Source organism: Peromyscus eremicus, chromosome 12, assembly GCF_949786415.1.
Source record: "Peromyscus eremicus chromosome 12, PerEre_H2_v1, whole genome shotgun sequence".
In the NCBI taxonomy this organism is placed as follows: domain Eukaryota; kingdom Metazoa; phylum Chordata; class Mammalia; order Rodentia; family Cricetidae; genus Peromyscus; species Peromyscus eremicus.
In genome coordinates, this window is record NC_081428.1 from 56,734,827 (window position 1) to 56,758,003 (window position 23,177).

Genomic DNA, 23,177 nt, shown 5'->3' on the forward strand with positions numbered 1-23,177 from the left:
TAGCTGTGATGTGCCTGTTAAACTGCCTTCTAGACAGTTCTTCACAGCCACAGATTTCTGTTGTTGTCAGCCTTGGTCAGCTCTGGGCAACAGTTATTGTGGAAACTTGTAACTGGTCAAACTGCTGAGAATCAATGATTGTTGCCATGCACAGTAGCCCAATGCTGAACATGAAATAAAAGGAAATAATTGTGTTTTTATTACAATTAGCTCAGAGAAACTCAAACCTACTCTTATGTGGTAAGAAGTAAACACTCCCATAATTTCATTTGGCCTTCGTTGGAGATAAGGAAACCAACAAAACTCTTATTTTATTTTTATTTATTAATAGTAACAAAAATCAGAAATTACAAAAACAAGTTAAATGAAATATGGAAGCACACTAAATACAAATGAATTTTCATAACCACATGGGCAACAGAGATGTTGAAATTGTTTCCTGAAGTTTAACTATTTAGATCATAGGCATAGAAGGAATTCAGACTGTTCACATGGACTTGGTTACAGAAGGAGCCTGCTTTCCCAAGACTGACAGTAGTATCCAGAGTCATGGCATATGTATATGGGAAAACCTCCCTCGGCTTTGAATCTTAACAGACACTGTTGTTTATTAAAACAAAACAAATCTCAGAAAGCCCAGGGAGCCTGCAGTCTTGGCCTATAGGCTTCTGGAGGACTGTAGGAACTGAACTTGATGCAATCCTGTTTGTTGGTCCCATGCAAAGCTCTACCTAAGGCTCCCCAAACTAGGCTACTTAGCAGCTTCTCATGAATGGTTTAGGTATCACACGAATCTATGGTGGTGTAGACAACAGCTGCCTTCCTTATACAGAAGTAGCGGGACTCAAGAGGAATGTGAGCTTGCCCTTGTGTATTTAGTGTTACGGGGTGGGATAGTCTTGGTTGAAAACCACTGTTCTAAAGATGACTGGTGAACAGACACTGTAGCTACTTGCTTTGAGCAAACTGATATTCCTGCCCTCTCCCGTCATGTCCAAGAACTGGCAAAACTTTTGATTAAGGCATGCTGCTGTGAGTTCTCCAAGGCACTTGGAGAGGAAGCTGAAATCCGGACTGTACAAGGGGTTCAAGGAGGTGTTGAATGGGGTGGTACAAAAAAGCACAGGCCACTCAGCAATGTGGAGCTGTCTCCTTTCAAATGAGAACAGGAAAAACTATTTAGGAGGAATTCTGCTTCTATCCCAACTTTCCACACTTGCCTATTCAGGAAAATCTCAGTAATTTATTTGGAGGGTCTATAGTTTGAGTTTTGCAAATGAGATAAGGTTTTGATTTTTGTGTGTGTGTGTGTGATGTTAAATGCACATGAAACATGGCAATAAGGGAGTTTAAGAATCAGAGGTCAAAAAAAGGACTGACTTACAATAACTGAGTAGTTCCCCTGCCTTAAGTGCTAAGGTTTAAGATTTAATCTTCATTTTTAACTGCATTCAAATCTGAAAACTTTTATCTTCATCTGTATGGGGAAATCTCTGACTCCAACCAGAGATTGCACTCACGTGCACCATTTCGAGAAGGTTGGAAGTTCTCCTTCACACTCTCTTCTTGGGCAAATTGATCCATAAAGTCCTCACCCCAGCCACCTGAAAAGATCATTTAGACCAAGGCAAAACCTCATCATGCTGTTACTGGCTGTCTTTTCTTGCTATGTGGTTTCATCTATCCTAAGGAGAAAGAAGGGAGTCACAGGACCCTAGCTCCCTCTGGACCAGTTACCCAAACCACAAACTGTATCATTTCTTAAATCCCAAGATGCATTCTTATCAAGTTTACAAAGGAAACTGACATCTAGAAGTAGGAGCAGACCTAGAGGGCCCCAGCCACTCTGCCAGTTAGTCACAGATCACAGATCACAGAGTGTTGGCAGGCTGGGGTAGCCTGGGGTTCTGTCCTTTGAACTTCTTACAGGAAACAAAAATGAATTCTTTGGATCTCAACAACTGTCTATGAAGATGCTTCTTTCTATGGCTTCTGTCTGAGGCACCTCACGCATCTTGGCATGCAGCTGACCTTCTGGAAGCCTGCAGTGGGGTGGTGCAGCTCTGGGTTGCATCTAGTCTAGTGTGTGACAGGGCAAAGGGCCTTCTTTGTTACAGGGCTCCCTGTACCCAGAAAAACTCCCAAACCCTTTCGCTTCTGATATGGAAGGCTATTGAAAAAAAAAATTACAAAAGCTTAATATCTAGTCAAGAAAATGAAATACTAAAAAATGACAATAATATAATGATAATAATTGAGGAATGAAGTCAGCTTGCAAAAAAAAGTTTTTTATAGAGAAATAGCACCTTTGGTAAAAAAAAAAAAAAAAAAAGTCTTCTAAAATTTTGGTTAGGTCTCCATGGCGCTTGAAGTATCTAAGTATCTGCATCATTTAAACACACCCTCCTGAAAAGTCCATCCAAATTTGAGGGACACAGGTAACTAGTGGGGATGGCTGTGCATTCAGGTGATTGTTGGGACCAAGGGGGAAAGCGGATATGCGGCAGTCTGTCATGCTGACAGTGTTTCCCTCTCCACAGAGCTCCCCACCCTTCCCCCAGCAAAGCCAGCTCAGCTCTCCCCTGCAACATCACATGCTTTTCCTGTAGCCTCCGCACAGCTGCTGTGCACCCAGAACGGACTCATTCAGACCTGGGTCTGCTCCTCTGCCAGCCTGATGCAGTTTCCTTCCTTGCTTCCAGCCCCAAAGTGCCCTTTAGTGTCTCTTAAAGCACTCCTAGAAATGGAGGTTGTGGCCTTCCCTCACTAGCCAGCCAGCCTCATTTCCTTCATTGCAAAACAAACAAAATAATATTCATCGCCATACAAGCAAATACTGGTGGTTTGGTGATTTCAGCAGACGCTCGTGTATACTGGACTCAGCGCTGAAGAGGAGGCGCTGGGCTCCAGACACGGTGCTGTGTGCGCTTGTTAGATCTCTTTGGTGTTTACCTTCTTGGCCTTTTCAGCTGTTTCCTTTGAGATGGAAGAAAAAATAATCATTATGCAAATAATAAAAAGTTGGTGGCATCTATTCAGATTCCCCAGACTTTCTATAACATCAATAGACACATGATTATGCTAGATTTTAGTTGTTTACTTATATGGCTCCTCCTTGTGTGATAAATGGCATGAGGCTATATCCAATTTGTAGCATGGTCATTCATGGGTAGTTTACTGAATTAAGAGCTGATCCTATATAAACATCTTATAAGAGATGTTCCGGTTTTAAGGATAAAGGATATTAAAGGGGAAATGTTCTGAATTCATGTCCCACAAAATTACTAAAATCAATAGGTCCCAGAGTCAATAGGTCTGGGCTTGAATTTGGCTTGTTCAGTTTTCCTAGTGTCCTTGGGAATATTTTGAAATCTACACCTTAACATCTTTAACTATAACACTAGGGCAACACTGTATCAGCTCTTACAACAGTGCCTGACATATTTGTCCAAAGAAGATGTACAGATAGCCAATAAGGACACAACATCATGAGACATTAGAGGAATACAAAAGAAAACATAATGAGATACCATGTTGGGGAATATTATTTCAAGGTGTGTTACTTTTGTTTATGTTGCATTTGTTTTAACTCTCTGAAGCTGTGTTACTTTGCCTGTCTAAAATATCTGATGGTCTAATAAAGAGCTGAACAGCCAATGGTGAGGCAGGAGAAAGGATAGGTGGGGCTGGCAGGCAGAGAGAAATAATAGAAAGAGAAATCTGGGAGAAGAAGGATCCAGAGAAGGAGGAGGACATCAGGAGCCAGCCACCCAACTACACAGCAAGCCGTGGAGTAAGAAACAAAGAAAAGGTATACAGGAATAGAGAAAGATAAAAGCCCAAAGGCAAAAGCTTGATGGGATAATTTAAAGTTAAGGAAAGCTGGCTAGAAACAAGCCAAGCTAAGGCCGGACATTTATAATTAAGAATAAGCCTCTGTGTATGATATATTTGGGAGGTGGGTGGCAAGCTGCCCAAGAGAGTCAAAGAGAAAAACCAACCAACAACAATACCACTACACATCCAGTAGGTCAGATGAAATAAAGAACAGTAGTAACAGATGTTGGCATGGATGTGAAGAAAATGGAGTCCTGTTGGGGAGGATGTACCATGAATGGTGTTTGGAAAGCATTTCGGCAATCCCTTAGGGATTTAACACAGCCTGAATTCTATTCCTAAATATATAGAGGGAGTGAAAACATGTCCACATGGGAACTTATACAGTAATGTTCATAGCAGCAGCATCTTTCAGAGCCAGAAGTTACCTAAATATCCATCAACTATTGAATGCATACACAAAATGTCATATATATATATATATATATATATATATATATATATGTCATATATGACTCACATAAAGAGGAATGATGTAGATTCATGCTACAAGAATGAACCTGAGAAGCACTATGTTAAGTGCAAGAAGTCAGACAGAAAAGGAGGATTCTATACGACACGCCCAGATCAGGCACATCTACAGAGTCAGAAAACAGGTTAGCAATTGCCAGGGGCAGAGGGAAAGGGTGGAAAAAAGGAGTTGCTTCTAGTGGGCATGGGGTTTCTTTGCGGGGAGGTTACAACACTCTGGAATTAGACCATAGGGGATGGCTGACAATCTTAGAAATACACTGAAAGTCACTTGGTTGCATACTTGCATATCTTAAAGGGGTAAATTTTATGACATGTGAATTTGACTTCAATTTAAGGACTGACCCTAGGAAACTGCCTACACCATTGGCTGGCACCTATCAGGCACAGTTGGTACTCCACGTCCAGCTGCCTTGCACTGAATGTTTCACAGTGAACACTGGCTTGACTTCTCATGGCCTACACCTGCTTCTCCACCTCGGGGCTTTCTCTGGTCTTAGGCATCCTACACTGCCCACACATGCTGGAGGACAGAAATGCTAAGAATCATTTCCTGGTAGCAGCTCTCAGATGATGGCTATTGGAGGTTTTGTAGAGACACCCCAGTCCCTCCCACCTCCAGCACAGTAACTCCTTCAGGGAACGGTCTGTATCACAGTTTGGTAGTGGAGGTGAGGTAGCATCCTCTGGGATCTGTGTTGAACAAAGCGTGCTTCCCTCATCTCCTGGGGGCACTGGACAGCTTCTGAGTGGTGTTAAGAGCCTGGTAGCAACAGCAACCTTTGAACCAGCACTGTGGCTGCTCACCTGGTGCTTCTGGAGTTCCTGGACATATCTGGTCATCTCCTCCTCTGTCTGGGTCTGGGCCCCCTTCTGATTCTTTCCTGTAAGAAGAATCAAAGTTCAGTGCAGTGGGGGCTGTGGTAAGCCAGGGAGGACTCTACCTAACAGACTTTCCACTTAATCCGTGGAGGAGAGTTGAACTGCCCACCTCTCTCTGAGCATTAAGGCATCCAGGGTAATACAAATAAGCAATCTATCACAATTCCCTGGCTTCTGTTCCTGCTGTTCCCTTTAATTGGAATCCACAAGACAAGCCAGTCCTACAGAATGCAATGGCGACAACCTGAGTCCTGGCTAAGGAAACTCCTCCCGGGTGGTGATTCTCAACAGTTCCCACACCCTCACAATGTCCCAGAGAACAGTTGCAAATATAATTTCCGGCTCAGGATGTAGTTCGTTGGCAGAGTGCTTGCCTAGCATGCAGACCGTGTACCCCACCCCCATGTTCAACCCCCCAGAACTGCAAAACAAAAAACCAAACAAACAAAATTTCAAATCGCCTGGCTTTTAACTGTAGAAATTTTGATGTAATTGATTGGGGTGGGAGGTAGCTGGGTACCAATGTTTTTGCTGTTTGAAGGAGTTTTGTACACCCAGGGTTGATAACTACAACATGTAACAAACATTTCTCAAGTACACAGAAAAAAAAAAAACCAGTAAAAAACAAAACAAGACAAAAACCTCTAACAAAATAAAATAAAACGAAACAACAACAAAACCAAAACAAGCAACCAAACAAAAAAGCAAAAACCCTACACAGGTCCCCAAGATGTTCTTTTTGTAGATTACAGTCTAGAAGGTTTGGAAGGGTGCCTGGGAATCCATTTGCTGAACACAACATTTACCATTAGGAAACAATAGACACAGGTGTCCGTCTGTTCCTCATAGCCAGTTCTCATGGCCCTGGCCCTTTCTGGTGCTACCTCAATAACCTGCTTGTCCCTACTGGTAGTTTTGAGATACTGGCCTGAAAAATGCCTCTTCAATTTCCTCTTACGTCATAGCCTGTACACCAAGATGTGTTGAGGCCCCATAGGCCGAACTGTCCGTGAGGTTGCGCAGTCCACAGCATGGCTATGGAAACTAAGTCTTATGGGAGTGATATGTTGTCTGAAGCACAGTGATTGGCTTGTTACCCAGATGTTTATGTTTAGGGTTCCGTAAGTCAGGGCACACTCACTCCTGCGTCTTAGAAATGGAGGAAGAATACCTTTCCAAAGTGAGAACAAGAGCAGTTAGATACGTGGAAGAGAGTTTGGGGAAGACACATTGCTTCCTGGTTGAGGCGGGCTCGGTCCCATTTAAAGATGCCCTCTGATGGCTTCAGTGGCTATTGCGCGTGTCTGGCTATCAGTTCCAGTGTCTTTTAGAAAATTCTTGTCCTTAAACAGCCTCTTTCGCTTTCTCATCCACCCCTGCGGGTAGGCTGGGCATCTATTCTCTCACACTGAAGCAGACTCGGACCTATGAAGGTCACTGAACCTATGGGTAACACTGGCTCCCACGTACACGGCTGGCATTCTGAGCTCCCCGGCTAGAGAGCTTCCTGGGTCTTTGCTGTCTCTCAGTGGCCATCTTACCCAATCCCCCTGAACATAATTTTAAGTACCTACTTTTTCTTGCCTCAGTTAACTTCTTAAAATACAACCTCAGGGTCATTCCTGCAGGTATAACCTTTAAGTCTGGTTCCACTGTGTGACTCCCACTCTGGACCTGCCTTTAATACCCTTCTCTGATTTGCTTCTATCCGACTCTTTGCTTCAGCCTGACTTTCATGTAAGTTCCCTCTTGATCACTGACATCACTGTAGCTTAGGTCTCTGATGGGACGTGAGTGGTTCCAATGTACTCTTGGACCTCTGCTCTGTCTCCAAACTCCGACACCTATATGTCCCCAACTCATCTTGCCCCTGTCTCTCAATGATCTTAATTTTTAAATTTTTAATTTATTTTTTTACATTTTTTCATTTACTTTTTTTTCCTGCATGGCATGGAAGATTAAGTCCTTCTGACTTCTGACCACCTGACTCTTTTATATAGAGTATTTCCTTAAGTATCATAAGGATTAAGTTGGTTAATAGGCATAGACCGTGGAAGGTTACTGGTACACATTTCTCACCGATCAGCGCTTTCTTTCATGATGATTATTTCAGTCTCATATTGACATTCATTGGTGCTCTGGATCACCATTCTCTCTCCTTTGATGCCTCTTGATTTTCACACCTGAGGCATCTAGAGCAAATGCTCCACCCACCGTGCTCCCCAGGGGGGCTGGGGGGCTGCCACTCACTTCCAGTCCCTGGCCCACCACACCCATGTCATCTCCTCTCATTCAAGTCACGGCTCTGCCCCCTCCTTCTGCCCTCAGTATGGCTCACCATCACAGGTCATTGCAGTGCAGACCCAGTGTCCACAGGAACAGACACAGCGATTACAGTCTACCTCCGTCTCAGCTCCATCTGCATAGGTTTCATCCTCCAGGGCACACTCTGTGGGACCATAGACAAAGGCAACAGTTGGGACACGAGGGTGGGACAGGGTGGTGTCTTTGATACAGTCTGAGCACCCATGTCCCACTTCCCAGACAAGGACTGCCTTGTCCCTCATGGTCAAATGCCCCATAAACTCATGGCCTTAACCTCATCATAGAGACGATGGGCTGATGACAGCCCAGTATCATGGATGGGGACTAGCTCCGTTATCTCTGGAGAATTCTACCAGTTATTTCTGGCTTGCACCTTCCTTTCCCTGTAATGCTTCCATCCCCAACAGCACTCAGTTTCTAGATTAGGCATACTCTTCTCAGGAGGGTTGAAGGATGGGTTGAGGCACTTGAGGAACTCCTGGAAGCTGAGTTTCCAGTCAGCGTTCTCATCAGACAGTTCAATGAGAGCATCAACACAGAGTCCTCTGAAACAAAACACAGGAGAAACACCATCAGCAAGGCCTTGGCTTCTTCCCTAAGAAAGGAATTAAGCACAAGGCTCACAGACAGCTGGAGCCCCAGGCAAGACGACTGTCCATGTCTCTCTCCTTTGACCTGTCACACCATTACCCAGTTACTCCCGGAAACATCCAACCTTCAGCTTCTTAGACTGGATATCACAGCACGTAGGCTGTTCAAATGCCCCCTCCAAGACAAATAAAGTTTTGTCCACCTTTATTAGCAAATGCTCTCACTATTGGCCTATCTTCCTCTAGATTGCCTTTCCCCATGGCATGACTGTCAAATCAACCAATACAGAAAAACCAAAGCAGAAGAGAGATGGTAAATGACATGAAAAGGAATACAGGACTTGAAAGAATATTAACTTCAAGCGAGAATCAACACCATCACCATTCTAAAAGGAGTTCTTTCAGAAGATTTTTAGGACTCTGGCTCCATCACCCCCTCTGTTGACTAAGACTTAGGCCCTGGCTCAGCCACTTCCTACTCAAATGTCCTTGAGCTAGTTATTCAATCTTTTTTTATTTTTTTATTTTTATTTATTTTTTTCTTTTTCTTTTTTTTTTTTTTTTTTTTTTGGTTTTTCGAGACAGGGTTTCTCTGTGTAGCTTTGCGCCTTTCCTGGAACTCGCTTTGGAGACCAGGCTGGCCTCGAACTCACAGAGATCCGCCTGCCTCTGCCTCCCGAGTGCTGGGATCAAAGGCGTGCGCCACCACTGCCCGGCTAGTTATTCAATCTTGCTGAGTTTATTTTCTCACCTCTAAAGGTAGGGGGGAAAGTCCTTCCCTTACTGGGATGTTTTGAGGATCAAACATTGAAATTATCAAATTACCTAAATCCAGGTTACCGAAATATGAGTCGTTAAGGTCAAGGACTATGGTTAGGAAGACTCATAGAAGCTACAATTTGAACTTGTTTTGAACAAAAGAGAGTTAACTTTCCCATGTTTAACTCTTACTGATGTACTAGTGCCATGCCAGAAACTTCTTTGTTTATTAATCTTTATGCTAAGATGATACTAAAAGAAGGGCATACACTTAGAACAATTAGGGAACTCTACATGGAACCGCACTGATCATCTTAAACACCAGGAATGAAATGATTTTAGGTCTACAATGAAAGAATACATTAATACAGTTCCGTCAGAAGATCAATGAGCATCAGCTGCCACACTCAGAAGCAATGTGGGTATGGCATGACCTTGATAATTTATTCCAAAATTAGTCTTTTCTCCTTGCAAGTTCTGACCCCAAACAATAACTGCTTGATCAGATATGAATGTTGTTTGGTATCCCAGTTTTATAATGTTCACAGACTAGATCACGACAGAAATCCTTCTTTTCTGTTTCTTTCACATTGGCACTGGCAGCTTCTCTGCTGGTGGAAGCGGTCCAAACCCTCTCTCCCAGGCAGCCCTCCCTGGGGACCATATGGCCAGGCCCTCACTCCCCACCTGAGCAGTTTGTTGTTCTCCTGATCAGCATAAGTGGTGATGTTGATGGCTGTTTCATTCTGCTCCACAAATTTCAGGAATTCACTGGAGTCCAGGTGAGAGTCACCATTATCAAAGTTCTAGAAGGAGATGAAGAGATCTCTCAGGAGTGTTTAGAAAGCCCGTTTTATTGGTGCACCCTTGGCCTGACCCCCTCAGTTCATCGTGTTCTTAATACACTCCAACCCTGCCCTCACCTAGCCACAAGGAACTACAGTAGTAATTAGTGGCTCAGGTTGGTGGATACCCAAACTAGGAAGTGGTACTCCAAGATGAGCAAGCGAAAGTTCCTGATTAGAAGCCATCAGGGGTGTTCTTTCAGTATGGATCCTGCTCAGGAGGGCAGCATGAACAGATGTCTGCATTACCTAAGAAGACCCTGTGACCCAGTCCCTGACACTGTCCTCCAGGCCATTGATAACGTCATTGCCTCACACCTTAGTGAACACATAACAAGGTGTGGCATTCTAAGCAGTAAATGAGAATCTGGGAGGTGGAGCCCTGGGTGTATGATCCTAACAGGCTGCTCAGGAGAAGCAGCAGTGCAAGAGATCTTTCAGGCTCCCTTGGGACCCACAGAAATCTATCTTGCTGGTTAAGACCAGCCTCCCTCCTCCTCCGCCCTACACTGCAGTGGCAGTGCCTATGTGTGCACAGGTCCTCAGGCTCCACCGTGCAGGCTGATGACCTGTGACAGACAGCCCAAGAACACAACTGAGCAAGGATTGGTAAACAAGGTCGGGCATCATTCCCTCCAAAGCAAGATGCTAAACCAAGACCTCAGCCACCTGGAACCATTCAACATGCTCAGGGTCTAGCCACAAGGGGAGGCATCAGCTCGAAGGCTTAGACCAAATTCCATGTTGGATGCTGCTGCTATCCTAACTAGCTCTAGGGGGACCCCTTCCTTCCCCACACATTTCTTAGGCTGCCCTGGGAAATGGGCAGCATCCCCATGCGTCTGGAGGAAATGTCTGCCTAGACTCCTAGGCTGGGGGCAACACGTAGTCAATTCACCTCTCATGACTACCATGTGTCACATGTGAAATGTCCTTGGCATAGACAATGCGGGGAACACAAGAGACAGCCATTACGCCTTTGCTTAGGACCTGTCTGTCACGCTTGCCCTGATTCTCAGGGACAGGTCTGAGACGTTCTTTAAGCACTCACTATACACTTGCCCTGAGGAAATCTCCCCACAATTCCACTTGTGAGGTTCTGACTAATTAAAGATGCCCAATTTAATAAGCTTGATCAGACAGGGAGCATCCTGGGGACCAATGTACTTTCCTGAGTACAACCAGAACACACCCCATCCCCATCCCCTGTCTGGTGACAAGTGTGAGCGTAGCTACTGACTGGGCACTCTGGACCTGGTACCAAAGTCAGTGCTTCGTGTGCACACGTCAACTACCAGGGAACCAGAAGGCAGGCCTGAAACTCAGGGGACATCCCAGCTCTTGTCAATCTCATCTCTTGAGTCTGATACCTGCCCAGAAATAGCATTAAACCCAGTGGCACCTGGCCAGAATCCAGCATAATTCACTCAACGAACTGCAAAGGTTAGAGATACTTCTGCATGTCTGTCTGTAGTCAGACAAAATGTCGGAGACAGCAACATTTTTCTTTCTTTTTTTTTTTTTCTGATTGTCGGATTGTAGAAAGGAAGGGAGAGGACTGTTTTGAGATCCATGCTAGGGAATCAGACTTGTATGCTGACAGAGTGTTCAGAGGAGATGGGCTGAGCCAGGCATTCACTCCCATAAAGCAGCTGGGGCAATGGGGTCTATGATGCTAGTGTCAGGGAGGTAAGAAGGCTGACTTCAGTTTTAGTCCTACCCTCTAGGAGTCTCCCATCCAGTGCCACAAGGTATGAAGAGCATGGGTAGGAAAGGCTCTCCCTGCCAGGCTCCCCTTTTATTCTGTTTGGAGTTCATCAGAGAAATGGTGACTGGACCATCGGGAGGGGAAAGGCAGGGTGGGCCTTACTTGAATGCTGATTGGATTTGTCATCCAGCTATCTATGCCAGGGTGGGACGGCATCTCTCTCGGATGTCTTGGAAGAGGAGCTTTGTGTTTGTAAGCTGTGAGCAAGCTTCCTGAGATGGGAGAATGCTCCAGAGAAAAGCTGTTTTCCCAAGTGGCCGTGCTGTGGGGTTTTTCCCCCCCTAGGAGCCTGTAAGAGTGTTACTGCTTGGGGACATGGAAATGTGTTGAGTGGCATTGTGGCCTGGATACTTGGCAATCAAATTTAATAGCAGGTATCAGAAGTGCCTGAGGCCAGCTGCCATCTACAGATGGTTACAAGATCCCAAGTGGCCCCTTGGAATTAGTGTTCTCTGCCCAACAGCTCCATACTGTAAGGACAGGACAGAGGGAATGCCTACAATAAATCTTGCAGACATTACTCATTTGGCTTTGGGAAAAATCATTTTCTTAAAAAAAAAATCAAAATTAATTTATTTACCTGTTGTGTATGTATGTGTGTGTATGTGGGGGTGTCGTGACATAACATGTGTGGAAGTCGAAGGACAGTTTGCAAGAGTTGGTTTTCTTCTTCTACCATGTGTGTCCTGGGTATGGAGCGCAGATCTCTGGCCTTGGCAGCCTGCCAGCCCCAAGTCAATTTCTTTGTTTCTCTCTGCTCATATCTGTTTCTCCTGCTCAGCAAAGTGATGCCGTTTTCTAGAGAAGAGGAATTGCCCATGTCTTCAGTGCTCTGTCACGTGGCAATGGCTGAGACACTGCAGAGTGGGAAGAGCTCTGCTTTCTCTCCAGTGTAAGATAAAAAAACTAGAGTGGAGAAAACTTCCATCTAATAAGAATAATAGAGGAGATGCCTTAAACGATCAAATATCCATTTCAACCCAACCCAGCATCTCTTCATCTGTGGGTGTCCATAATGCCAGCTAAAGATTCCATCCACAGACTAGGATGGTGTGAAACATATTTGCGTGGCCTGAGAGCTTCCAGGAAGTCCCCTGTATGTGTGGAGCTCTAAGTCCTGGCTGGCTAGTTGTGGGGACAGCAGGCATTGTGAGCACGCACTGGGATGAGTGTCCAAGGCGCCAACTTTAATATGTGTATCTTGAAAGCACAGGGACTTGGTGCTTCTGTGGGAATGCAGTACCTGAATGTGTGGCTGAGTGTAAGAAGTGTCTGTGATGGGCATGTGTGGTTTGTGTGTCTGGAATAGTGTAGGTGTGTGTCTATGTTCTTGTCAATTAGCTAGTAAAGTGCCCTTAACGACTTTTCCCAATGACTGTCCAGTCTCCTGAATGATCTCCATGTGTGGTACTTATACCCACTGCCAATGATTTATTTCCTTACTCATGTCTCCTTCAAAAGCAGTATCTTTCTGGGCCTCCAAATGGAACTTTGATCTCTCCTACTTAATACAGTAGATAGCAGCACTATTTGGATTCTGGAACAGTCTCCAATCCCACGTACTCCTTGACTCTTCTCAGACGAGAAGCTGTGACTGGCCAAGTTAGTGACGAGGAGAAATGGGTGGCAAGCTGGGCAGGAAAGATGCTGAAGTGGCCTGGTCTACCAAAGGTGCTCTGTTCCAGCCCCTGAAGCGTTACACAGGGCAGATGAGAGCCTGCCAATTCCCATGGCAGCTCCTTGAGACTTTGGTGGTTCTAAATGCTCAAAGGGAACAGCTCATGCATGTTGGACCCCAAAGGTCAACTGCTGGTCCCCACTGGTCAAGCAGATCGCAAGGCAACTTTCTCGGCTCCATAAAATGACTGGTAATGAGGGCACACTCAGGGACTCTAAGGAACTGTGTCTCCCAATAGTCACAAAAAGGGGAAGAGGGCCAGGCAGTGGTGGTGCACGCCTTTAATCCCAGCACTCGGGAGGCAGAGCCAGGTGGATCTCTGTGAGTTCGAGGCCAGCCTGGACTACCAAGTGAGTTCCAGGAAAGGCGCAAAACTACACAGAGAAACCCTGTCTCGAAAAACCAAAAAAAAAAAAAAAAAAAAAAAAGGGGGAAGAGGGAGAACACTGTTGACCTCAACCCTGACTGATTACCTTGAAGTACTTGTCCAGGATCTCACTGTAGTTGCTGCCTTTAGAGAACCAGCCATCTGGAATGATCTCAGCTTCCAGCCACTGGATGATGCGACGCCGGAGCTCATCACGGTTAGCTTGATAGCAGACAACTGTGGGGGTGGGGTGGGATGTGAGGTGGGTGTGAGGAAGAGAAGCCCGGAGTCATCAGCACCCACTGCCCAGTGTCACTCAGTTCTGCATGTGTCATCCTATTCAGTCTTCACAGCACCCAGAGAGGCAGGATTATGGTACCCAGAGTACAGAAATGTGTCTACCCCAGGAAGCACGCCCACATGTGAAAAACACCCATAAAGATTAGAACAGTAGTTCTCAACCTATGGATCTCAACCCCCTTTGGGGCTGCATATCAGATATCCTGCACATCAGAGATTTACATTACAATATGATTTGTTATATAACAATAGCAAAATTACAGTTATGAAGTAGTGACAAAATTAATTTTATGGTTGGGGGTCACCACAACATGAGGAGCTGTATTAAAGGGTCACAGTGTTAGGAAGGTTGAAAACCACCAGACTAGAAACTTGAAACAATGGTGAAACAGAGGCATTGTTATTTAAGAAAAAAAATAAGGAAGAAAAAAATAAAGGATGTTTTCATGAGTGTGAAGGAGCAAGGGAGAAAAAAAATCATTCACTAAAGTAACTCTTGGTTCTGAGATGAGCTGAAAGTATTAACAAATCAATAAATGAAAACATTAGTTATTCATGCTGCTGGATTGCTGAAATTCTCCCTTTCTCACCAACTGAGCCCTTTCAAAACTTTCTCCCATCATCCTTTAAACAACAGGAAACCAGGCCAAGGAAGGGCCACGCCTCAGCCCTGTTCTGAGCAGCTGTTCTGAGCCGTGTAGGAACAAGTGGGAGTCAAGTGGGCAGAGAGGCAGGGGAGAGACAGCTCCAGCCAAAGGAAATTTCTGGAAGACAACACATGCTCGGACATGAAGAGGGCGGGCGCAGGGCCAGGGAATGAACATACGGGCATTTCCCACTCTGTTCTTCCACGCTGTGTGGTTTAGGGGAACTGACTCAATCCTATGAGCCTTTATATCTAACTCTAAGGTAATTACAGCAAGACCTGCAAGGTTACTGTGAGGTCTGGGCCTATAAACCACGTTGACATTCGAATACATTTTGATAGAAAGCTACAGCAGTTGCCATACTGGAATTTCCAACTGTCCTCTTACAAGAAGAGCCGTGTCTTCTGATTTCACTGGGTCCTCTACAGGAGCATGTCTTACAAGGCCCTGAAAGAAGGGCTGATTGGCTGTCATACAGTGCATTCACCTCTCAGCAAAAATGCAGAAGAGTCAACATTTAGACCCGAACACCTGCTTTGATTGGCAGACACCACAACAAATGAACATTTTAAAAATGCAGGCTGGTGGTCTGACTGAGCCGTGTTGTGCTCAGACCAGATCTGGATCAAAAGTCCTGACTCCACAGATGACCCTGGCAGCTCAGTGGGGACTGTGGAAGACAAGACGCTTCCTCCCTAAGATGCACACACACTGCAGAAAGGTCAGGTACTTACTTGGGCTGGCAGATGGACTCACAGACTTCTTTTCTGCAAGAAAAAAGGAGATGTGTAATGCAAAGTGAAGAATAAAATATGTCGATGATTTTAGAATTAAAACTCTGAAGTCTTGCAATCTTGTCATCATTTTTGTCTTAAATTCTTTTTTAAAATTAAGATTTGTTTATTTTTATTTTATGTGTATGGGTGTTTTGCCTGCATGTATGTCTGTGCACTATTGTGCATGCCTAGTACCTGCAGGTCAGAAGAGGGCATCCGATCCACTGGAACTGGAGTTACAGATGGTTGCTAACTGCTATGTGGGTGCTGGAAACTGAACCCAGGTCCTCTGGAAGAGCAGCCAATGCTCTTAACCAGTGAGCCATCTCTCCAGCCCCCACCTCCAATTCTTATATCCTTTTCTTTCTTGTAGGGTCTGAGGCTGGGATCCTTCCTGCCTGTGGACAATGGATTGCCCTTCCAGATTTCTATTTCTTCCTGCTGGGTTGAGCAGTCCCTGGGATTTCAAAACTTCATATAGAGATTAGTTCTGCACAGTGGACAGAGAGGAGACTGGTGTCTGGGATAAAGCTTTGTGTTTTTCCAGGGAAAGTCAAGGATGGAATGGCTGGGCAGGCTTGGAAAGGTCTGGTGCTTGGGAATTCTCATGCTTGGGAATCCATCTTTCCAACTGATCACAAAGACAAGATTGAAAATAAAGGAGGCATGTTACTAAGCTGAGAAATGCCTACATTTTAAAAGCAGGAAATGTAGAAATTGCTCTACTTTTTCTAAAAGGTGTGGAAATCCTTTTAAGGACAGTTATACCATTATTAATTATTGATGCAGTCACTTTATTTTACTCTCTGGCTGTAGGTGACAGTGAGAGCAGACCCAGGTCAGATGCAGGAAACACAGGGCAAAGGCCCTAGCAGGCTTAGAAATGTTAGGAAGGAGCATCTCCAAACGGTTGTGTGGTCACCAGGCCACATTGCCATGGTTTCTGTCTCTGTCTCCCTATCACAGGACCTGCCATTCAGCAATGATAGCATGCCTTACCTTTGCAGTGTCCGTCATAATCAACCTGGATCTTGGATCCAGTGAGGCAGGCATCTCTGTGGAGTTCACAATGGTTGAGGTAGGTCTTGCCATTACTGCCACACACAGGCCTCTTGTGAGGTTTGCATTGCTGAAACAGATCGGCAGGGGGATGTTTGTGCAGCCATGCAGGATGGAGCACACACTCACACAGCCATCTTGTCAGGTGACTCACCACCAACAGAGACGGAGCATGTATATAATCACCAGGGCCCAGGGAACCCCAGCTCTGGTCACCATTGGTGACTCTACTCCACTTGATACAACAGGCATCCCACCACCTTGAGTTCTCCATGCCCCTCCGTCCATCCTGGTCCAATGCCAAGATGCAAGTACACGAACACCCTCCTTTGGCTGAAATATCGTATTACACGTATCCCTAGTGCAATAACACAGAGAAGCTAGGCTTCCGGGAGATGATGATGTCACCAGAGCGCCTTCCTCAGGAATGGAATTAAGGCCTTTACAAAGGGGTTTCACACAGCATTTGGCCCTTTGGCCCTTCTATCATCTGCCATGTGAGAACACTGTGCTCAAGGGTTCCTTTGCAAGCAGAGACCAGGCCCTCGACAGACATTAAACGAATCTGTTTTGATCATGCATGTCACAGCCTCCAAAATGGGGGAAAGTATACTTCTATGATTTAGAAAGTGCCCAGCTCAGGCATTCTGTTATGGAAACAGAAGCAGAGTAATCCTATTTTCCATGATAGGAAAGAGTCAGAGCTGAGAGTTGGGGGCATGGAAACTACATGCACAAATGTATGCAACCCCATGCCCCCCAATTCTTCCAGGGCCAAATGGCAGGGATTTCTTGTGCTCTGTAGTGTTTGGGAGCCGTTCAGCTTTTGATCTAATTTCCTAACCACTGTCGTAAGGCTGACAATGAGGGTGAAAGGTTACAGGAAGTCATTATGGACAGAAATACGGACTAAAGCTCATCTGGCTTGTAGGCAGACTAGGGCTACTGGAGGTACAAGGACAAGAAAACAGATGTTAAAATGGTTGGACCCCCTTCCTGAGTCAGGAAAGAAGTCCAACCCCTCCATTTCATACATGAAGAAAGGAGAACTTCATTTATTCACTCGGCCAACATTTACTATGGAGTGCTTACTATGCTTTGGGTGCTGAACAAAACCAACATGGGCTTGTCTTTACAGCAATTCCTGGGACTTTGTTTGTTCAAAAATTACACAGTTATGTATGGACAAGCTGAGACTATTGCCAGAGTCTAATTTACGTTACCACATGGTGGTCAGCATCCTTCTAGTGCAGGCTGCCAGGGTGAAGGGATCCCAGTGGGATCAGGTTGTAGGATTCAAGCTGGTACACTCTCCATTTGGATGCAAAGAATCAGGGGCCAGAGACTAACAGAATAGTATTTACAGAAAAACCCATTTCCAGGGTATGGAGCGGCTTGATAGAAAGGGAGAAAAAGCCCATGGCCAGTGCTATTTATATTCACATTAAGAATGAAAATTTATTAAAGTCTTGCCTATTTCTCAAAGGCTCATTTTGCCTTTCAAATGCCATTTAGAAAAAAAACTTCAAAGCCCACATTCTGTCTGATAATTTAAAAATTTGCATATCCTTTGACCCAGCAGGCCCCCAGTGGCCTTCAATACTAAGAAATAAAGGATAATGAATACTAAGAAATAAAGGATACTGGCAAAAGGATGCTGTTGTTGTGGGGGTAAACAACCCAGATAACCACTTAAATATCCATCTCTAAGGAAACGATGAATAAATTTACATCACTAAATATTATTCGGCTGTTTAAAAACGTTAAAATCTGTGTTGATCTGGGAGGCTGCCACAGGCACATCAAAGAGTACAATGTACACATTGCACAGACCTATGTGTGGAAATAGTATTTTGTATAAAATAGTGGAAACTCTGGTATGTAGAAAAGCTGTTAATGCCATTTCCTCAGACTAGTGAGAACTGAGAGTTTTTTGGTAGTACAATGTCTAAATACCTATACTATTTGACACATAAAACAATCCTTAATTTAATACCATCCTTCCTCACCTACTACCACAGTTTAACACAACTCTCTCAACCTCATTTTTACCTTTTAGACCACACCCACTCTTACACCTCTTGTATGTTTTCTTTCTGAGTTTGAATCACCTTACTTAATATCACATCTTCCAGGTCCATCTATTTTCCTACAAATGCCAATTTTCTTGACAGCTGAATAATATTTCATTGTGTTCATGGACTACAGTTTTCATCATCTGTCCATCTGGTGGTGGACATCTAAACTGGTTCCATTTCCTTGCATATATACGTGTGTGTGTGTGTGTGTGTGTGTGTGTGTGTGTGTGTGTGTGTGTGTACACACATGTGCACATGCACACATGTGTATAGCAGCCAGAGGTCCATATTGGGTATTGTCCTTGGTTGTACTCTGTATAATTTTCTGAGATAGAGTTCTCATTAAGTCTGAAGTTCAGGATTTGGCTAGAATGACTGGTCAACGAACTCCATGGAGTTGCCTCTCTCCCTCAGTGCTGGGGTCACAGACTCCTGCTACCACACCAGGCATCTGTGTGGGTCCTGAGGCTCTGAATACAGCAAGCATGTTTCCTACTGAGTTAGCTCTCTAGCCTCCCTAAACATTTTTTTTTAAATAAATGAAAAGCATCTCTTTTAAAATTTAATTAAAAATCAGGGATTTCACTCTTAACCCTAGGGGCAACCTTCCATGTGTCTTTGGGATAGATAAGCTCTGCATTTATAGAAATGATGGGGTCCCTGGAACTTTCCACAGTCGCTGTCCTCCATGCCGGATGTCATGACCTACCTCAATGCAGAGGCACGTGGGCTCCCCCTTCTCTGTGACTGCACATTCCCGGCCAGCTCCACAAAACACATTGGCACAGATCTTGGATTTGCTCCTTGGTTCTTCCTAAAATACAAATCATAAGGGAAGCCACATTACTGAGACGAGCCCACTACAGGATAAAACAATGGTGGTGATGACCTTTCAGGCTTGGGACTCTGGTCTGCCTAAAGCTGTCCTCCAAGAATGGACACTGATCTCACAGGCACTGTTCTGGCTCAGGTTCAGGAACCCCAGATTGCTCCCCTAAGAGCAAAGCAAGAACAACTTTCTTGCATTTTCCCTCATTTAAAAAAGATACGCATTGAGCATCTGTGATAAAGCTAGCCCTGTGCTAAGGGCTGATGCAAAGGGCAGTCTTTGACCTCATGAACTCTGTGACTCCCTGCGAGGAAGTATCTAGAACACGTATGGACGTGCCAGTGTAGCCCCAGGGAGCAGGTGTGTATGAGAGAATCGGGTGAGGCTTTCTGAAGTTTCCACACCCTTAACTGATTCTTTAAGCATGAGAAGACTACGCCAGGAAGAAATGGAAACACTGGAGACACATCCAGACATTTTAACACCAAGAGATGTTCACAGCAATACCATCTCAGAGGCCAGGAGGAGGATGGCTAAAACGTGGACATGCTATTGTTTGATATTCAGCCACTGTATGTGCCCAGGCTATAAGATAACAGGACCAAACCACCCCAAAGAGAGTAGAAGGGCCCACAAGCCTTTTGCTGGTCAGGATTCCTGTTCAGACACATGTAACAGAACCGCAAGGAAAGGAAGGCCTGTAATAAGCCACATGAAAATGCGGCTTTTGATGGGCACCGGTTTGTTGGTGGCACACTCCTTTACTCCCGTTCACTGGTGGTAGAGGGCCAGCCCCACCTTTCACCATTCAGCCCTGCAGTAGTGGTGGATAAACAGAGAACGGGATTCTGTCCTCAGCTAGGCTGGGCAGGCTGAAGTGCTACAAGCTTCTGGGCCTAACCCTGCTGGGCTGGAGCTGGCTCCGTAACAGCCTAGGAATGACCAGGGTGAACGCAAAGTTCATGCTTCTAGCCCACGCCGACCGTGTCATCTAAAAACTCATACCCACGAGGTTGTAACAGAAGATTTCTTAAACGGGGAACCAAGAACAGGTCAAAAACAAACTAAAACAAAGCCCAAAAATCGCAGAGCTTGAGATCCGTGAGACCGGTCCAAAAATAGCTGCTCTGCTGCCACCTGGAGGCTACTTTGCAAACTCCAGGTTATTCTTTTCTCCCATAAGCCAGCTTGCCTGCCGTGCAGGGCTCTCATTGGTCTAGAGCTTATTTGCATTTTCACATCTCATTGGTTTTCCTGCTGTTGCTAAACCAGTTTTTTGTTTTTTTCTTTAATATTGCTAAGTAGAATTCAAAAAAGCTAGCAGTGAAGAAAAGAGGAAGTATTTCTCTGAAGGTTGGAGGAATGGATTTAGAGCTCTGTTTCCTAAACGGGGGTGGAGGGTGGGGGTAGGGAGTGCGAGTGTATGTGGATAAAATCCAGACCGGGCCCCCCTTCTTGTGGGAGCTGTGCCTCGGAGAATAAAGCAAAGCTAGCTGGGAAGAGAAAAAGCGATTGCTGATTGTTGTAAAAGATAACTCGGGTGGTCTCTTTCCCCACCCAGAACTCTTTAACCCATGGGCCCATCAAATGAGCAAGAGATGCACAAATGCACACAACAGTGAGCTTGGCCATATGTCTGCACTCAAATGTGCACTCCCCATGTGTCCCTAATTAGTCCCTCGGATTCTTCCAGCCATGCATTTCCTCATCTGTGAAACAGGAGTAAATATAGCACAAAAAAAGTGTGATCAATGGGAATAGCTTACATGCTGCTTGCAGACGAGCCTGGAGCATTCAGAGCATTTTGTCTCGTGTGTGTGCTTATTGTGTATTTATCTGTGTGGGGTAGGGGTGCACCCGTCAGGGTATGTGCGGAAGTCAGAGGACAGCTTGTGGGAGTGGAGTCTCTCTTTCCATCAGGTGAGTTCCAGGGATTGAACTCAGGTTGTCAGGCTTGGCCGCAAGTGCCTTTACCTGCTGAGCTGTTTCACCCCACCCTTTTTTGATAAATACTACAAACAAAAGCTGTTCTGTGGAGGCTGGACTCAACAGAAGTCATTTGCAGAAGTGGTTCTCAAAAATATGTTTGGAGAAGAATACCTTTTTCTTGCACCCTAACAACTAATATTTGAAGAGTTCGACTAAAACTTGCAAAATGTTTTTATACACACAATTTCACCTTACTGCATGACGAACCCAATAAGAACATGGATAGTATTACTAGCCCTATTTTACAAATGGGGACATTCAGGCTCCAAAAGGTCAAATAATTTACCTTAGGTCCCAAAACCAAAAAAAAAGAGGAGCCTGTATTCAGCTCACTGGTGACTAGGCACCCATTCATAACCACCTGGCATCCTGCAAAGTGACCTACCACAGGTGGTGCTACTTAAGCTCCATAAGTCCCTAATTCTGATGCCATATTCTCCCCATTTTACCGGTGAGGAATCTGACCTTAGAGGCCCCGTTACAAAAAGTGACAGAGTTGGATTTTCCTCCAACCAAAGGGAAATGATTCTTCTATATTTAGTTTCTTTTTAAGTCCATATGACTTAAGGTTAGGGGAATTATAGTGGGGGTATGAGTAATACAATAGGAAGGGTAAGGAGACCGTACTGAGTGCATTAGGCATTTGGAGTTGATACCCGACTCTCATATCCAACCCTCTTCCATATCCGTCACGGCCATGGCCATGAGCAAGGCAGTCTCTTGAAACCTGATTCCTCCGGTGCAAATATGAAATGCTGATGGCTGGAACTGTGCTGCGAATTAAATGGGACCTGCTGTGTGCTACACAACAGGAAGTGGCTGTCACTACAGCGGGTGATTTATTTTCAGTTTTCCCCTTGAAATGCTGTCACGGCCACCTTGGACTGTCATATCCTCATCCTTCCCTGTCCTCACGGTGGAAAGATACCGCTGAGAGCACAGGGCCCAGCAACCCCTGGAGGGCCTTTGACAGAGCTCAGGGATCGGGAAGCTGGGAGTTACACAAGCATTCTCTCTGCAGGTGACGCGTCGGTCAATAGGTGGCAATCTCTCTCTTTGTCTCACACAGCCCAGAGCCGCAATGCGGAAGAGCCTTCCTGGCCGCTGCGGCTCTGAGGGAGAAGAGGGTGACCAGGGGCAGAAGGATGATCTGCCCGTCTGGGGAGGCAGTCTAACCTGTGTCCATGTTGTTTTCTGCATGTGCATGGCAAGTCAGACTTGGAAGGGCTAGTCTCACGGCTAATTTTCACACTACAAATTCCTCTGGGCAAACGAATGCCCAACCGTTCCGCCTTTTACCGGTTGAAAACGTTCTCTGTCAGCTCTTGCATGTTAACGCTGCTGTGGGCTTGCACGGCAATTTTTAAATCAGTTTAAACTTAAAACAGTTTCTAATTTATGCATTTGTGTGTGTGCATCCTGTGTGAGGATATGCTGTGGGTACCCAAAGATGCCAGAAGAGGGTATTGGATCCCCTGGAGCTTGAGTTACAGGTGGTCATGAACTAGCAAACATGGGTGTTGGGAACTGAACTTCGGTCCCCTGGAAGGGCAGCAAGTGCTCTTGACCACTGCTCAGCTCAGGTTATTTTTTCTATCCCCACCCCCCCCCCACCCCCCGCCACCCCTTTGTCTCTCTAAAAGGAGCTTGACTCTAGGCTCTTCCAGATTTGAAATCTTGGCATGATGACTATCCTCAGGTGACACTATGCCCTGGCCTCCAGCTCTCAACTTCAGCCTCTTTCCAATGAACCACTTTGTCTACAAATCAAAGCCAAGAAAAAGATCATCTTCAGCCCGAGGTCTTACAGACCTGCAATGATTTTACGTATTTGTGTATTTATTTATTTGCAAGCAAATGAGAAAGGAGGTTATTTGCAAAACCGGCAGAGGTGATCCTGTGTTTGAGTCTCTGGGC

General features: G+C 45.2%; 1 protein-coding gene across 1 annotated transcript in view; it reads right to left on the reverse strand.

Annotated features, from left to right (window-relative positions):
* Positions 1 to 304: 304 nt before the first annotated feature.
* The window catches only part of Fstl1 (follistatin like 1), a 53,672-nt gene continuing 30,799 nt past the window's right edge, over positions 305 to 23,177 (reverse strand). The window contains exons 3-11 of the mRNA XM_059277468.1: positions 19,152 to 19,256; positions 16,305 to 16,434; positions 15,264 to 15,296; positions 13,689 to 13,819; positions 9,612 to 9,730; positions 8,008 to 8,120; positions 7,589 to 7,699; positions 5,176 to 5,252; positions 305 to 2,976 (exon numbers count right to left, since the gene is read on the reverse strand). Coding sequence (XP_059133451.1) covers positions 2,932 to 2,976; positions 5,176 to 5,252; positions 7,589 to 7,699; positions 8,008 to 8,120; positions 9,612 to 9,730; positions 13,689 to 13,819; positions 15,264 to 15,296; positions 16,305 to 16,434; positions 19,152 to 19,256 — 864 coding nt within the window. The 3' untranslated portion in view covers positions 305 to 2,931. The remainder of the gene's footprint in view (positions 2,977 to 5,175; positions 5,253 to 7,588; positions 7,700 to 8,007; positions 8,121 to 9,611; positions 9,731 to 13,688; positions 13,820 to 15,263; positions 15,297 to 16,304; positions 16,435 to 19,151; positions 19,257 to 23,177) is intronic.